At 33.8% G+C, this 18,823-nt stretch overlaps 1 protein-coding gene across 1 annotated transcript in view; it reads right to left on the bottom strand.

Annotated features, from left to right (window-relative positions):
- Positions 1-15,221, bottom strand: part of LOC118189622 (uncharacterized) — a 152,226-nt gene extending 137,005 nt beyond the window's left edge. Inside the window, exons 1-2 of the mRNA XM_085821437.1 lie at positions 14,803-15,221; positions 12,017-12,387 (exon numbers count right to left, since the gene is read on the bottom strand). Coding sequence (XP_085677563.1) covers positions 12,017-12,387; positions 14,803-15,221 — 790 coding nt within the window. The remainder of the gene's footprint in view (positions 1-12,016; positions 12,388-14,802) is intronic.
- Between the last annotated feature and the right edge of the window lie 3,602 nt (positions 15,222-18,823).

Here is an 18,823-nt window from a genome sequence, read left to right as displayed (position 1 = left end):
GGCATATACTACTAGACACGTAACAATACGGCCGAATAACATTAGGATTAGACCAGCAGCAACAACGTGTCCGAAAGCCAGAACACGCTGTTCTACGCTCGTCTAGTGAAGTAACCCAGATTTCAAATTAAATACTAGTTTCTTCCTCATTTACATGAAATGTAATCTTGAAACTCAATCTGGCAGAGAGACTTAGGTGGAAAATAAGAAAGGAAAGGAAAGAGCTGTCCCAAAATAAAAAATAGCTATTAGAAAATTAAAATAAACTGACAACATAAAAATTCAAAATTTCTGTTGGTGTGCTTTGATTCAGAAGCGCTTAGAAAGAAGACAGCCCATGACTTTGTTATGTTAAAGAAGTTAAACAACCTTAGATTTATATGTAAATTTAATTCAGTTTAATTCTGAGATCGTCTGACCGTGGAATCTGAGATCTGACCGTGGAATATCTTGTTAATACATATAATACAGCTTGTTAAAACTCATAATGTAAGATACTTTCATTTTAAATTTGAAGTTCTGCTTTCACCACGACTGCGCTTAGCAGTTTCTGGAGTGAGAGGAAAACTCGCCAGTCATTCAAACAATTTCAAAAGATATAGTAAGAGATACTAGTTTGAGTTTAAGACTACGATTTTGTTAGAACTCTAGCGTCTTTTGGGAATAAAAGCACTTAAACATTTGTTGATCTGAAAAAAACCTTTACGATATCTTTGGTTTGTCTCTCTCGATGTGTTCTCAAGTATCCATTGCTTGAGGCCTTCGCAATCTAAGTCCACTGCTTTATTTGCCGTACTGACCAATAAAGAAGTCGTACTTATTTTATTAAATAATTAGTGAATCATCTGTTTTTTCAGCATTGTATGAGTGCCATTGAGTGAAAGATGGAATGAGACTTACGTATACAGGCATGTGTATTTTACTGTAATAAAATAATTAAATCTATTCTGGAAAATTAAATCTATTCTGGAATTAAATCTATTCTTCATTCTCGAAAATAGATAAGTCAGTTTTCTTAAAGATGATAAAGAAAATCTATTTACAATATCTCATTAGTTTTTGTGGAGCTCATATGACATACAACTTTTGTGAAATTCATTTTCTTTAGTATAAAATTAGTTTATAGACTTACCTATATTGTTAGCAAAAAGGAAGTTTTCTGCTAATTAAAGCGAATTGATGAACACTTTTTGCACAACTTTAATTATTCTAACAGTTTAAATTTCAATATCTATTTACAAATATCAGTTTAGAAAGTTTCGAATTCATGTGGAGATGCAAATTTCGTCTTTTGTTCTATATTTTAATTTGATAATTTTTATTAATGCATATTTTATTTGCTCTTAAAATTAAACTTCACTAAAATTAAAATAAAATGTTTACTTTAAAATACAGCGTCTTCTTCTAAAATTTAATATACTTCCTGGAGTATATTAAATTATTCCTGGAGTATATTAGTACATTTACGTACTTTTTTGTTTAGCTTTTTTAGAACTTATGTTTAAGAAATTATAAATAAATTTATCATTCATAATAGTTCTGATTACTTTTTATTTAATTTAAAAAGGAAAAGTAAAGTTTATCAGCATTTAACTTCCAGTCATTCTACAAATATACGCACATTGCGATAAAGATTTAAAAGATACGGTTGAGTTAAAAGAAATCTATAACTGCAAGAGATATTTTTTTTATCTTCTATCCGAGCAACATAGGTCTGTTTTTGGCTCGATTAACTAAGATATAAGAAAACATTTTCTCATCACATAAAGATTTTCTGAAAACTATATCCTTTTCATAACTATATCCTTTTTTCGGGCACTGCAGACCTTGGCCCATCAGGACTGTTACGCCACTGAGTTTAGTTTTATATAAATAGTCAATTGTAATTTTACAGTTTCATATCAAAGGTAGATTTTGTAACCATTTAATAACTTTTCTATAGAGCATTTATCAAAGCCAAGCTCATACATGTTTAATGATTTTATAAACAATCTTCTCTTTGGTTTTGTTAAACATCATAAAAATGGCAGTGTCTTCTCATGTGTGAAGACGTCTTATTTCTGGTAGTAGTATGCTGTTTTTGTTTTATCAAAAAATCAGTTATAGAAGAAACAATACGCAGAGCTCTCTGCGTATTGTTTCTATAAATTTTCGTTATGTAATGACGAAATTTTTAATGAGACGTCCATACGCAACCAAAAATGTTAAAACCAATTTATTAAAATGTCCAACGAGCTTAATTTGGAAATCATTTCAAAAGCAGAACTATTCATATTTACCTTCTTTCCTCAAAATCGAAGAAAATTTCCCACGGGAGAAAAAGATAAAAAATATCTATGTATTGTGCCAATAAATCGAGGCGCAGAAAATTTCCATTTCCAAGCTAAAAATGCTTTTGAATTAGAAATTTGAATCAACGAGATTAAAGCGGAAGTTTCCATTCAGCAAATAATGAAAGCGGAAAATAAATTTTCTTCCAAATGCAAAAAAAGCGGATTACTAGTTCGTTCCAATTCGCAAAAAATGTTCGCAAGTAAAATTAGTCAACAGAAATAACCGAAAGTTGTTTTTGCCCTTAACATTAGCTTAGAAACTTCACTTAAGTTACGAATAGTTGAAAAATTATTTAAGCTAAAATAAATATATTTTGTAGCTGTTTAAAAGTTACGTTAGCATGAACAATACTCATATTTCAAAGTGAGAAAAAACTTAATCGTCAGTGCTATGGTGCCTCGGCAGCTTGGCTGTTTCCAAACTGGTAATGTATCATCCGATATTTTCATTCTACAGAATATAAATAACCGCAACTCGCTATATGGAGCACAATAAGTTAGTTTTAATGAAGAAAACGAATAAAGATTGGGAAAATGACATAAAAAATGTATTTCTTCAATGGATAAAGAATACATAAGTGGCACAGGCGATGGGAGACTAGGCTCGTTAGGGAGAAAAGATATTTCCACCGACTCAGCACCTCGTTGTGAAATAACTAAAAGGTTATGTTAAATTATAGATGAAGAAAGGCAATTGGATATTTTCCTCAAGATCGACCCACATGCTGAGTCCTTTCACAAGGAATTAAACTTCATCGTCTACGTAGCAGTTTCTTTATTAACTAAGCAGTATACGAATATGATTGTTTCCAAATGATATTATGCATTTAAATAAAAAAATTGCACTTTGCATTTATCAGTAGGCCAAAAGTCTTCATCTCTTAGTAACATATCCAAGGCTTCATAACATGGAAGAAAAAATATTGCACTGAGAATACGGTAATTGCGTTTTTAAGAAAGTTAATATTCTATAGCAAAGAAGTTAAGTGTTAAGAACACTAGTTGAAATACATCAGGGACATTAACATTCGGTGAGCTACGGTGATCGTACTTGTTTGAAAAATTGATAGCTATCGTGTTATTTTTGACTAAAATGGCTGTAGGCTATCCTTGTTTTAAAGTAAGCTATTTTAACTCGTACATGTTTCAACTGGAAATGGTTATCAACGGAGTTGTTTTTAGTCTGACCACCAAGGCTTTCATTTACTTGGTTCTATATGGAAGTTACTTTTCCAAGGTTGAATAACTTCCATATTCGGCATCGAAGGACTATGAGAATGCGGAGAAATTACAGACACGTTTTTATTATAAGCAACATTTGTTTTTCATTCCAATATTTCTCTATTGAGCAAGGAATGTTTTTATTGCCTGCTCTGCCAGTTCATTAATTTTGAACTCTTTGTCCTATGCTACTGCTTTATAGAAATGAAGTAGAAGCCTGTATAATGAGGCGTCATTAGGTCTCTAACACTAAAGGTGTTAACGGCAATAGTAGCTTCAGTTTTCTATGAGTTTTTGTTTTAGTATTTTCATACGAGTCTGATTTCTATGCTGTTATTTGAAAATAAAAACGTTTCAACGAAGTTATTAGATATTAATGGAATAAGTCTTATGTATGATTTGAGTAATAAAATAAAAAGGGGGATTTTAAATTATGTGTGTTATTTTGCACTAACTCTTGGCTATAGGGAGCATATCTACCCTTCAGATAAAAGTCCTATACTGGATGTAGTGATAAGAAATAATAAAGCACGATACTAGTACCATAGGCACCGCTTAATGTGATCATTGTTGTCCACTACTATTCTCATAACATTAATGAAGTGATAGAATTAAATGATGAGAAAACTTATGCTTTAAAATTGCAATGAAAGTTTTATTTAGTATAAATATAACGAGAAAACATAAACACTTACTTCCACGATATTTTAATTTAACAAATACAAAAGCTCATTTATGAACATTTCAATAATGCGTTTCACATAAATATTCACAATTTTGGTTTATACAGAATTTCATTAAAGAACTTTTTACATTGCGTTTGAAAATTATTTTATACATGCTGTACTCTTAATCTTAATATCTAGAGACATTCTTCATCTCAGCCATTTGCAGAAAATTCACCAATTCTCCAATATTTACACAAGGTTTATCACGTGATGTGCTTAGATGTGTTTCAGAAAGGGACTAACAGATGTCTTCGTATTTATGTATTATCCCATCGACCTTGAAACTGTCGCCAAGCAGCGCGATTTAGCGCCATATGCGGATTAAATGTAACTAAGAATACACTCATAATATCATATCTGCGCTTTAGCTTGATGTAATCCCGAGTGATTCTCGATAACGCACTTTTTGTTTTTATGAACAAAGATAAACATTAACTATTGTTGCTGCATTTTTTGGATAAAATATTAAAATTGGGGATTTCTTACTGAGCAGCAAGCAATGCATTATTTTAAAAGTTAATGAGATCTTAATTATAAAAAAGTGTGCATTAATGAAGACGATATGGTACGATGGCGATGGAACGCGAAAATCTGGGACATTAGAATAACCATTCAAAACAAAACACTACTCGATAGCTGTAGAATTTGCTGCTACACACCGATTGTTTTACAGCTAGTAGAGATAATTATCATCACTTTAAATGAAGAAATGGACAACTGGATATGGCCGACAAAGTAGTTTTAAAGTGAAACAATTACGTCATAGCGTTCAAAACAGAGCTTCAGGTAAAATTGAGGGGCCTAATAAAAGTGCAGAAATCAACAAAAGCCTTTTTAGAAGGGTTAAAAAGGAAGCAGGTAGAAAACTGATAGTTTATTAAATAAAGAGACTTGACAAATTCATCAGAATTCCTCAGGGACGATTAGCGAAGCTTTGCTGGATATCGGCTAAGTTAATAGTTCGATAATCGTCAGCTTTTATTGTGGATGGAATTACTCGTAATTACCATATTTTCTTCTGTCATCAATGATGCAACTAGAATTTATTCATCAGTATACACTCACGGGTTAAATTTCTTGCAATTTTGTGTTCGTAGGAGACGTTGTTTTATATTCTTTAAATTCTTCTATTTTATCTTTTATTAAAAGGCTGGCATGGTTAAAAGTGTTTTTCATTTACGTTTCTTTAGACCCTGTTCCATCGAATTTCTGAGATCATTTTAAAATCTCAGAAATCTTTCCAATGTAAAATTTAAAATAAGGGAAAAGTAATCTAAGTTTGGCACAGACTTTTTCAGGGAATACTGGTTTTCAAGGACGGAAATAATTGTGCAGAATTGCCTTTGCTGTTAAAAAAGAAGGGATTTGTGTCATACTCCTAAAACTGATATTAAAATTTATTGATAGAGTTATTCAAAATCTACGTCAAATTAAAGTTGCTTTTTTTGACTACTTTAAAATGGGGTAGTAAAATCAAAATTAAAATGTTTAACTATTTAATCCCTTACTTGGAGACATTCCAGTGCTATTTGGCAATTTTTATAATCTTATTTTTTTTTGTCCTTATACGGGAACTTTAGTTCAGCTTAAAAAGTTCGTTTTATAATATTTTGGTTACATAAACTAAATTGTTGAGAATTTTTTCATGTTTTCTTATATAAACAGGCGAGACATTCGGCAGTGCTATAATAATATCCGAATGATAACATTAACAGCGATCACATAAAGTGGCTTCTACTCTAATAACAACCATGAAATGTGAATAAAAATTCTTGGGGGAAAATAATATTCCTAGTAGAAGTATTGAATTTCTTTATAAGTAATTTTATTCCAAAGAAAGTTTTCTAAAATAATTAACCATTAGGCCTAATGCTGAAGACTGCGGTTTTATCATTGGTGCATAAATATTTGAAAATGGGTAGGCTTTTGGTCACCAGTTGCGATATAGTTATTGTAAATGAGCATCATTTAATTTAAACGTCATCCTTCCTCTCCAAATCTGTAAACTGCAGAATCTTCTTAAGAAGTCCTGTTTAAAGTTTCCCCTTCTTTTCAGTTTTGTTGAATTTTTCTGTATTCTTTTTGAATAAGCAATTCCCTTAGATAAATCTCTTATGCTTGAATGCATTTTCGAAAACCGATAGCAGAAGTCATTTTGAACGTAAAAGTTACGTTTCTTAAGCAGGAGTCTCATTAATAACGACATAACAAATCACTGTAGCCTGTTAGAGAAAATAAAACCATTCTATTGAGCCTGAACAACTTTAATGCTTGCATCATAAATATACTCATTTAGTAATTTATTTTGACACTAGTGATTAAAAAAATATTGAATTGGATGTCACAATAGAAGTTTTATTCCTTTCTGTTAAACATTTAACTACATATTCACTTCAAAAATCGGTTATAATGATAGGTTAACTTAGTTTTCTTATATAAGGAAATATAGCATGAGTTGAATTGTAAATGCAACTATTTTATTGACATTGTTAAGAATTTTAAAGGTGTTTAGCACAGGTAATTTAAAATATATTTAATTCCCTTATTAGATATTTTCAAAAAACTACATTATTGCAAATTGCGATAACTTATTGCTGCATTAAAAAGAAAAAAAATCGAAATATTTGAAAGGATTTAAATATTTAAATGATTTTGTTAATTTATTAATTCTTGATAATGTATTCCTTTAATGAGATTTTTCTCAAATGTAAAATTTTTCTCAAATGTTTCTGCTAACATTCAGAAATGTATTATTTAATAACACATTTAAAAATCCTTGATTTTTCTTGCAAATGTTATTTTTCTCAAAAATAAACGTTTTAGAAGCATCTAATTATTTTATCCACCTTCTCAGATATACAGAGACAACATGAATGCAGCAATATTTTCATACTGTCGTCTTATCAAAGTAGAAAGAATTTTGGTAGAGATGAGCTAACATTACTTATTACATTATTCACAATTCATGCGAATTAAGATTTACAGTAATTTATTTTGTTTCAATTCCATATTATGACTATAAAATTGTTCTATGAGATTTTGTAGAATGTTTAATAAGTAGCCTATTAGATTTAATTTTTTAAAAAATTTTCTAATCAATTTTTAAATTTTTTTCCATGGCAAAATGCAGGTACTCTGTAGTATCGTTAAATTTTTTTAAGCAGGAGGCATGAAAAATGAGCTATGCCCTCACCGGTATTCGAAATGCGGACTTTTTGATTGCTAGCTTGAATTGCTTTCCACTTAACATTGCGAAGTCATGCGGCCAGTAGGCGAAAAATATTTTACGAACATTGTGGATCATTATTGAGTATTTTTGCGATTTTTTCTACCATTTTATCTAGCAGGTATTTCAAGTAAAATGACTATCTCCTGCTCAATGTCCCTCCTGTACTCTTTCTCTGAGTCGAAAGCGAAACCCACCTCATGGATCAGATTAGCCATGTGATTTGTCAAATATGAGCTTACTCTTGCTGCAAACATAAAATATAGTAATATTTTTCCAGATTTTGAACATTATATTTGCTACTGAGGGCGTGAACAAGATCAATGGATTAGTAGATGTTGCCATCAACTGCCCGAGTGCTGCCCAGATCTCTTAAGGTTTTCCCCCGTGGCATAAGGAAACCATTTACTTAAATTAACACAAAAAATCTGATAATTTGGAAAAAACAATTTACAGTGTGTTTTCCAAAAGCTTGCAGGCTGCCAGTTGACAGGAACAAATTTTCAGCGAAGGTACTCTAAGGAATTATGAAAATCAAAACTTCAAGCACTGTAGTATGTACCAGCATTAATTTTAAAAGCATTCTTTAATAAATAAAGAAGTTACAATCATTTCTAAACAAGAAGTGATTTATCAAATGCGTCCCATTTACAAATGCTTGTCAAATGAACTCCTGAAGAGAGTCTGAGATACTCAGCTGACAACCATACATCCGACGAGACAAATAGCTCACAGGATATTTAGTTGACATGTACATTTAGCCAATTGTCGGATAAGTCGCCTGTTGGCTAAATATCACTATCGACTAAATGTCCTGTCGGCTAAGTGTCTCATCGGCTAGATCGCTGTCAGGTAAGTGTCCGCGACCGCACTGAAGAATCTCTATGAAAAACAAGAGTGTCCGTGTATTTGTAATTCATATAAATGTGTACTCTTTAATGTGTGTATAATGTGTACTCTTTAGCGTGTAATATCATCGCCTGATTGTATTCTAGAGACATAAGGTATTTTTTGTAAGCAACCAAGATGAAAAATTAGCAACCGCCTTCGCCGGAAATCAAACCACGGACCTCTGGAATACCGGCCTAACGTGCAGAACCACTACACCACGAAGGCACGTTAAGAAGGTGGCAGAAATACCTTATACACTCCCCTTTTTAAAGGGAGACTGGTGTTTTTAGAAGACCCAATCACCAAATCCTGGTGGCGGAGAATCATCATCCACCACCATTTTTAGTTTGGACGCCACTGTAAAGGCATTAGGTTATTTCGAAGCCGGTGAGATGAAAAATGAGCAACGCCTTCGCTGGGACTCGATCATGGGCCTCTCGAATACTAGCCGAGTGTGCTGACCACTACACTACAAAGGCATGCTAAGAAGGCAGGAGAAATACCTTATACGAATGAGATACTTTTTAAGCCAAAAATGGATATTTGTCAACTGTCAAGTAAATTTACGTAATACTTCTTTAATATGACACAGTTCAAGATTACAAATTTGATTAATATTTTAGTCTGTTATGAGGAACCGAAGCTACTATAGAACTAGAACCCTGTTTAAATAAATTTGAAAAACTATAGTTTTGTAATGCATCGCACTGTTTTGCATAAACGCAAAAAGTACTCCTAAAAGATTTAGTTTTTTAAAATTATTTTAAAATTCGATTTTTTAATTAAAATTTAATTAACATCTTTGTGATCGGTATATTTCAGAACAGAAAGTACGTACACCATATATCCTTACGTACTTTCTTCCCCTTTTTTTCCAATTTTATCGTTCGAAAATCCAGAACAGAAAAAGTATCAAAATAACTTAACTGCTAAAGGATGCAGTCTAGGCACAAAAGATAGATCCAAAGGCATGTTTACAGTCGTCAAACAACTACGATAAACACACTGAAACAATTAACAACTCAAACTTTAGGCTACATAGATGAAGACAGCTTCACGGCAAAGGTCTGAAGTACAGCTTCCGACTCAGTCGATCGCTCTCAAGCTAATCTCTGTACTCAAGAGCCTACGTTCTCCCCGTACAGGCACGGTTTATGTATATATAGCTTTAACCTACGTTTGAGAATCCGAGAAAACCGCTAAGAACGCATTCTAGAGTGTTCCAGCTCCGTTTATAATATATTGTCAATTTTATTACCCAGTACTACCAAACGGGCGATTTTGCTTCAAATATGGCAACTCTATCTTTTCCTGCTACTTTGTGGCAACCCTAAGCTCGTCTGTTTTTCAAGGAAGCCATCTTACCGCGTAGCCGCTGCGCATTTTGCAACAATAGTAATATTATAATACCTTACAGCTTCATTTCTTCTTTCCTGTAACTTGAATATCACCTTAGTGTTGTCTTTGCTACTTATTAGGCCTCAAATTATGTTTAAGTAATCAGGGAGAGTGAATGCGCAACTGAGCAGAATTTTAGACTGAAAGTCATTTTGTGTTTGCTTCCCTGTGATGGGTTGCCTTTTGCATTATAGTCAGCCCAAGCTAGCGAAATTCCTCGTGGCAAGAGCGCAAGTTTACGCCTGTCGTTGGCAACAACCTTGAGTACCTTACAGGTGACAGTGCGATTTAGCTCAGTTCTGCCCCCAGTTTTGAAGGAGAGCAACCCGGGAAGAAGAGTCTGAGGGTTTTCCACCCTATTCCCCTACCTTCATCCTCTCGAGAGGACTTTTGGCTCGACGCATATTTAGAGTGCTCCCATGCCGCTCGGACACTATACATTTACAAAAATACATGCCTGGATTCGAGCCCGGGCGCTTCAACACGGCAGTCAGCAACGCTAATCTCTATAAATTACTACGTGGATGATTTCATTATAAGGTTTCTGGAAGGTCGTTCTTTGAATGCATTTGCGTGAATATTTTTTAAATTTTCAGAGCCTGACGCTAAAACACTAGGAAAGAAAATACAGTATATTAATAACCGCAAATTTGTAAATGATTGCTGTAATAATTGCTAACTTCGAAATGCATAAATCAATAATCCCAAAAGTTTTTATTTGAGAATTATCTTACCCATTCCTTTCTGCGTTGATTTGTTGTAATTTCAGAATTATGAAGCTGGTGGAATTCTTCTGACCGTTGCTTCTAATTTGCAAAAATCCACAGCATCATATATTTGACACCATCGCTAAACAGCATTACGAATTATTAAAATTTACGTAGCCATCCAACTTCCTTCCTCTCTTGCTAACAATTTTATTTTTTAGGCATTAATAAATTAACCTTTCTGAGTTATTAAAAATTAAACATCTAAGTTTTATAGACTATTATGAGATTTAGGATTATACGAAGAAATGGAGAAAGTTGAAAGAAATTTTAATGCGTACATAAATCAAAAGAATCGTACGTTGCAAACACTCATCTGTTATTTCAGATATCGAATGAGTGTACCAAAAGACGAAATAGCATTAGAAAAAGTAATCGTAATGATCTTTCCTTTTCTCAAAGCTATACCAAAAAGAGATTACTTTTGTCACCACTGAACATTTATCAACAAGACAGCATTATATCTTTGCCGAGAAACACTTTTCAATTTTCTCCACACGTACACAAAAAAATATAGTCTAGTTCGAAGCTCTTTCACATCCTTGACAACTGACTTATGTGTATATAACAGTTCAATTCATCTCGTTCTTCGAAGAAAATTGCTTTCGATTTCAAACGATGGCACTGTAAAAATCAGTTACACTTATCCTGAGATATTTTCAACAATCAGTTATACTTATTTTGAATCATTTTTGACAAATCTGATATGAAAGAACTTTTGATAATTTTTCAAAAATTTTATATTCTACAGATTCATTTTTTATAGCATGAAACGTTCGTCGCAAAGAAACAGAGAATTATTGATGTTTATTTAAGTTTCGCAACAAAAAGAAAAATATCACGTATTTACTGTAAGTGACGTTATTTAGATAAGTGATTTTAAGTTTGTGCAAACTGTTTAACTGTTAAAAATTACACTGCTTGCTAAAACTTCTCAATACATTTCTTCCATATTATAAAAAAAGTTTTGTTTACTCCTTTTAAAATAATGTAACTAAACACCAAACATGTCTCATTTATTTTTATAATTCTTAATTTTATTTTAATTACAGTTAACAGCAAATAAATTACATTCAGATCATCTTAAAATTTTTAATACTTTTATAATATTTTTAAATGAAAAATTTGAACGGCCACACCTTTTAAAATCTTGATACGCCTGATATGTATTACTCTAAATATCATTCATATTCATCATAAAATAAGAATCTCTGATCCCAACCCTATTCCCGTGAAACTGAAAGTCTTATAATTAAAGTATGACCCAGTTAAAAAATATTAGGTTTCATAAACTGAGCCTGATAGAGAGTTGATCATTATAACCTTGACCTTATCTAAAGAGGTTCATGGATCATCTGAGTTACATTGTTTTCAGCAACAAATGTAAAAGTTCAAGTTTTAATCAATGCAAAAGTTTCATTAAACTAAACAGCATATTTTGAAGCCACTTACCTTGGGTTTCGTAGCTATTCATGTATTCTGAGGACATAAATTGGTTTATAAGTGCAGTTTTGCCAACTTCAGGAGATCCCAGTATTTGGACCCTAGATTTGGTACTTTTACTTTGTCCTCCGGAAGAATACGAAGAGGCATTGGAAGCGCAGGAGGTATTGTTTCCTCCAGCTGTCATACTGGAGCTGGTTGATGCCACACTGTTATTACTTCTGGATCTCTGGCGAATAAAATCTTCCCTGTTGACAATAGCTCCCTTGGAGTTAATGCTGAAGCTACGCAAGAGATAATACTCATCCTCTTCATCATCACCAGGCTCATGTATGGGGGGACTCGGAGTCAAATTGCTATTGTCATACATGGCCTTTGATCTGTAATAGTTAGTGAAATAGTTCTTAAATGCCTGTTATAGCTGTTATCTTAATTAATAAAAATAATAATGATGTCTTTAATAAATTAAAATTTAAAAAAAATGTCTATAAATCATTCCTAATTTTTTTTACTTCTAACTTTATTGTTAAGTTAGAAGTAAAAAAACAAACATATCAAATATATTATCAGTCGAACCAGCTTCAATTGAACCGGGGTCTTTGAACGTTAGAGATTCCAGATAGCCCCACAAAACGAAATCACACGAGCGCGTTGGCCACTGATGATCGCCTCGTAAGGAGATAAGGCGTCCAGGGAAATGTTCTCCAAAAAATCATGGTTCAATGATGCCTATTCTAGACAATGCACACCAAACAGTCACACGTTCTGTATGGAGGGGCTACTCGTGAAATTTTCGGGGATTCGTGCCACTCCATTATCGCATGTTTTGCTTAATGCATGCTGTAACCGGAAAGATGAAGTGAACCTCATCGCTAAAGAACACAAAGCCATCATGAGGCATATTGTGAAGAACGGCTTCGCATGCATTTTTTCGTGAAAGAAAATTGCTTGGAATAAGTTTTCGCACCACTGCTAATTTATATGGATGAAAATGCAGTACGTTGAAAAGTACAACTCCACAACGCGCTACTTTCTCGTCCACTGCATGATCGGTTCTAAACGTACATTACATAAAACGTTAGATACCGCTTTTATCAATGAACGCCACCCCACCCTGTCCCAAATGTCGCTAGATGGCGCGCGTTTCAAATAAGGAAGTTCCTCTGCCGCACCCTGTACTACTTCCATATTTCAAATATATAGCTCAGGCAGTCCAAAAATAGTAACTTAAAATGATTTGTATATTTAAATAACTACGCTAAGGTAGTGTATTGTTACAAAATAATCACAAAATAAGCACTGGGTACTGTATTGTTACAGAAGAATACCAAAATAAGAAAACATATTACTACTATTGTCACAAGAAATTTAAAATTTATCTTGAAATAATTCTTGAATATACAATACATCTAATGTATGAAATTTCCAAAATTCTAATGGCTTCGGTCGATTCTTACATCTGCACATTCATTTAATGACGTATTAAAGGACTTTAGCTTAAATGTTCTGATATATATTGCTTTTGTCGTGTTTATGTGAACTACTTTTAGTTTTTTCGCTATAATTTAAATATTCATGACTTAGAAACATTAAATTCGATGAGCCACCAAAAAGCCATCAGCAATGAAACTGCCTGATTCGATTTGCTATTTCTATACAATTCTTGAATATGATTAAAAACGCGAATAAGTACTAATTACTAAAAACTTATATTTCCTTCTGATTTAACAGCTTCTGAGGATAGAGCGGTTAAAGTATATTTCCGTAAAAATATTCGATTCTGCTCCAAGGAATTTCTATGATATGAAGCTAGAAAAGGAGATTGTGTTAAACGTATGTCTGGGTCACAGGCTTCAGCTGGTGTTTCCCGAAATAAACGTTTTCTGAGAAGCGAAAATGTGTGAGGGATGATTATCATAAAAATCCCATGCTTTCATTGTACAATGCTCTTCTTTTCATCTTTCTGGGACCTTTGTGGCCTCTGTTTCTTTATTTATAAAGCAAGTGTTTTTGAGATTGCATTACTACCATAAATGCTCTGCTTATGCTATTCCCTTCGTACAGTAAGCTTTGGCAATCTGTTTGGTGGGCGAAGATAAAATTAGCAGTCAGCTTTTTTGCAGTAAATTTCCTCTTTAACTTAACAATCCTCTTTAACATCCTTCTGGCTTTGCTAGTATGTTACATTTTTCTTCCAGAGCTTTGTCTCGATGATATTTTCTGAGAATATTAAATGTCTATAGCCACTATCATGACCTTAGACACGTACTGTTCGGTATCGCCAATAAATTTACAACTGAGTCTACAGATACACTAGCGAGCGGGACCACAAAAATATAACATCTTCGGAACTCAGTACAGATATTAATGTTTCTCTTCCTACGATACTACATGTTACAAACCATAACTGAAATTTAGAACATGTAAAACATTGAGAATATATGTAAAATAAATATACATAAAAGTTCTAGCTGTTTTTTATAGATTACAGCGTAATTGATAGAAACAAAATGAAAGGTTTAAGCATAATGTTTGCTTTATATTGGAAACCCCTCTACTTCTATTATCATCTATGGAATAATATATTGGCTCCGTGTAAGGTATTTCTCTGAGTATTTTCATGTAAAACATGGAGGAACATTTGAACTTTTACAAAAAATTCCAGAATTAAAAGGTGAGAGGCAGCAAATTTTGTGATCCAATGGGTAAAGATTTTGTTCGGAAGATTAAACATGTCCTAATTTTTCATTTATGTATTAAAAAAGCAAATAATAATAAAAAGACATGTACTTTACCTCATTCTTCGACGGGCTAGATAATAACTGGCACTGTCGGATGGCATTGTTGAACCTCTAGGCCTGAAACTCGTAGAGGCAGCAGGATATCCCATCTCTTCACACTGAAGTTGGTGCGGGGTTGGGCGTTTCATGTTTCTGAAGGAAAGCGATCTGTTGTGATGAGGGCTGACAGCTCTAGTACGTCGCGAAGGGCTGCAACTGCTGCACTCCCCTGAAGAAGGAGAACTGTCCGTTAATCGGGTACGACTGGTTCCCTCTGAGGTTGGTGATTTGACACTCTTGTGAAGGACTGTTGCGCTTGAGTTTCTCCAACTGCTTCGAGAAACCGTGTGGTCAGATTTCGGTTCCATGCTCAGATCAGGTGTACTTCTTAACAGACTGCAGGAATGCAGCTTTCCTGAACGTTGGTGCATCATATTCTCTGAGCGTATTAACTCTTGTTTCAAGGAGTGAGCTATAGAAGGGCGATGTCCCTCTGACGAGTTCTGAACTTTATAGACAGTGAAAAAACACTTTTTTTTTAAAAAAAGAAGTCTTTTTATGTTAATTGATACTGTTTCAGGGAATGATGCAATAGTTTTTCCTCTCTATATATATAGTAAATCAACCCTCCTTCTATACAGTAATTATACTAGTTATTAGAAGTATTTGGCAGTAATTCATTTACTTTAAATTTGCTTTCTAAGACTATAATGATGATATAAAAATATTCTTTTTGAACTCTAGAAATATATTAAATTGCTTATGGCTAACTTCAATTCTAATTTAATTCAATTTTTAGCAAACTTCATTCATATAACTTAAAATTTAATTATATAAAAATTCAGCACCATTTTGCAAACAATAATATTTCACTTGATTTATTCTTTAATCTCATGGAATTTTAATAAGCGTAATATAGTCTTTATATAAATAGAAGCTATTGTTATGTGTAATAAAAGCTTATGTTTAAAAATACGTTTTCCATATTTTCTAAATCGGTAAATATGAAAAAATTGCTTTAAGGATAATTTTCAAGTTTACATTCGCAATAAATCCTCTACATTATTTTCAGAAATATCAGCAGTTTTTTTCAATATTTAAAATATTTAATAATCATTAAAATAATTTAACTTGAATAAAATGCTTGAATTCCACACACAATTTTAGAGACTCGGCATCCTATTTGCTTTAGAATCTTAAGCATTCGAAGCAAAAACTTTCTTTGTTTTTCTAATGAAAAGAGAGAAAGGTTTTTTTTATTCTTATATTTTATTCTCTATTCTAGTATTTTTCAGCAGTATAATCCTTTTACAGCAAATTATTAAAATTTTTCTGCTTTTATAAATGAATGATGAACATCTTATATCAGCAACGGAAAAGTAATCTACAGATTTTTATTAAACTTCATTTCATTTCGATTGCCATGAATATATCAATATTTGCTTCAGATAAAGTATCTTGAAAATGAAGCTATCTTCATTATAGATATGTAGCTTTTCTCATACTTTCTTTTGCACTTTTGCATACGATGGTAAAAAAAAATGAGTAAGTTATAATTTATTTTTTGAATACATCCTCCAAATGCTAAAAATACTTTTTTTAATTTTCAGAATCTTAACAGTTCAGCTGGTGATGCAGATCTGAAAAAGAAAGAGAAAGATAATATTTTATATTCAGAAATTCATAAACAATTATGAACTTCTGAATATAAAATACGTGTTAGGAAAAAACATGCAGTTAAGTTTTTATGATATATTAAAACTACGTGAGTGTCTTATTTCAGAAAACTAACGTTAATATTATTATCTATTTTTTTCTGAAATTGTATAAAATGAAATGCTTTTAATAACTTCAAAAAAAAACTTTGAAAGAATAAAATATACTATCAAATGTACATTCAAAAAATAAAGAAAATACATACAATCCTTTAAAAGATTTATTACATTTTTAAAGAATTTCCTTCCTTCTTAGCACGTTTTTCATGCTGTAGTTGGAAACATGTCCAGCTAGCAGTTTGGAGCTCTGGAGCTCGACCCCGACGAAGACATCGCACAGTTTTCATATTTTCTATTCCGCCAAACTTAATGATTCTACAGTAATGTCCGAACTAAAATGTGCTGGACCGTCACCACTAGGATTCGATGATTGGGTCTCTGCCTCTATAGTCGGCTGGCTTAGGGTTGTCAGAAAGTGTCAGGAAATGGAAGGGTTGCCATATTTGGCGCGAAATCTCTCATTTGGTGATATTTGGCGACAAAATTGGCAATATATAATAGACGGTTTCACGGGAATATTCTCGGAGTAAGCTATTTATACACTGGTGAAAGAAATTAAGAGAATTTTCATATTTGATCTACGATCTCCAGAACTACTGGACAGATTTTAATAAAATTGTGTGTGAACATAGGTTGATGTAATACAAACAAAGCAATCATTCAACAGTTATAATAGGCACACATGTTCGTGTGTAACACTCATGGGAGTCTGAAGGTTTGAAACAGCGGCTGCAGAAGACACAAAAGAAATGTGTTAATGAGGGGTATGGTCCCCTTTTACAGCCACACAGGCCTCGCAGCGTGGTGTCATATTGGGAATAAGACAGTTTATCAGTGCCTGTGGCAATTGGTCCCATTCATTCAGCAACGCTCTTTTCAGTTCCTGGATGGTTCTCGGAGGGTGGTTGCGAGTTGTAATTGCCCTCCCCAGAGCGTCCCAGAGTTGTATAGGTTTGAGGTCTGGAGACCTGGCTGGCCAATCATTCGACGAATATCCTCACTCTCGAGATATTCGTCGACCAGAAGAGCTCTATGTGGCCTCGCGTTATCGTCTTGTAAGATGAACTCGGGCCCATTGCGCACTGGAAAGGCAAAGATAAGGCTCCAAGACCTCATCCCTATACCTCACACCAATCACAGAGTCTCTGTCAAAGACGTGGAGAGGTGTGTGGCCATCCATCATGATTCCTGCCTAGACCATTACATCGCCACCGCCATAATTGTTAATTTCGCGGACATTGGCGAGCAGGTAGCCGGTATCTGGCTCTCTCCATATGAAAGCATTGCGAGAATCGGTGCTTAGGCTAAAACGGGACTCGTCGGTGAACAGAACGGTCGCCCATTGCTCCGTACTCCAATCACTATGCTACCTGCACCATGCTAATCGGACTCTCCTGTCCGTAGACGTGAGCGGGACGCAAACAACCGGTCTTTTGGCAAACAATCCTCTCTCATTCAGTCTTTTGGAAAACAGTCACCCTTGTTGCACGGGTTCCTGTGGCTGCATACAGGTCCGGAGAGAGCTGAGAAGCTGTAGCCCCTCTATTAGACCTCGCTAAAATGGACAAATAGCAATCTTCTCTGGCCGTCGTGTCTTTTGAACGACCTTTCCCAGGTTTTCTCTCGATTGATCCAGTATCCTGGAACTGTTTCCATAGGTTATACATGACGCAGGGCGTTAAATTAAACTCTATGAATATCTGGACTTGCGAAATGCCTGCCTCTAGCCTCCTACAATTCGCCACTTAATTCCATCATCTAAACGTTGGTGGTTACTCATTTTTACTGTTCCGATGTGAATTTAACCGATTGCTGCAAGATAACTCCAAGAAATTCGCCGAGGCGTGCTAGCGAACGCAATTAGTATTACCTTCCACGCGCATATATAGCCTAATTTTCTGCTGGCTCCGCCCACACACACGTGAGAGTGTCTGGAGCCGTGCTTTAGTGATTTATCGTGAAGCTGTCTTTACCTATATAGCCTGAAGGCTGTGTTGCTAATTATTTCAGTGTGTATATCGTAGTTTTTCGACGACTGTAAACGTGTCTTTCGAACTGTCCTGCAAAATACTGGCGAATATATTGTGCTTTTATTCTTTATCAAGTGTTATCACCAATTACTCCAAATCCACGAACGCATAGAACGCAACAGTATTTTCGTCTTTCTTACCGTCTGCCTTCGCTGTGTAATTGCAAGCACGTCCGGCTAGTAATCATGAATTCTGGAGTTCAGATCGCGGCGAAAGCATAGCATATTTTCA

Source organism: Stegodyphus dumicola, chromosome 7 (genome assembly GCF_044657685.1).
Source record: "Stegodyphus dumicola isolate Sdum_Otavi_A_Nest chromosome 7, ASM4465768v1".
Classification (NCBI taxonomy): Eukaryota; Metazoa; Arthropoda; class Arachnida; order Araneae; family Eresidae; genus Stegodyphus; species Stegodyphus dumicola.
This window is presented reverse-complemented; position numbering and strand designations above follow the sequence as displayed.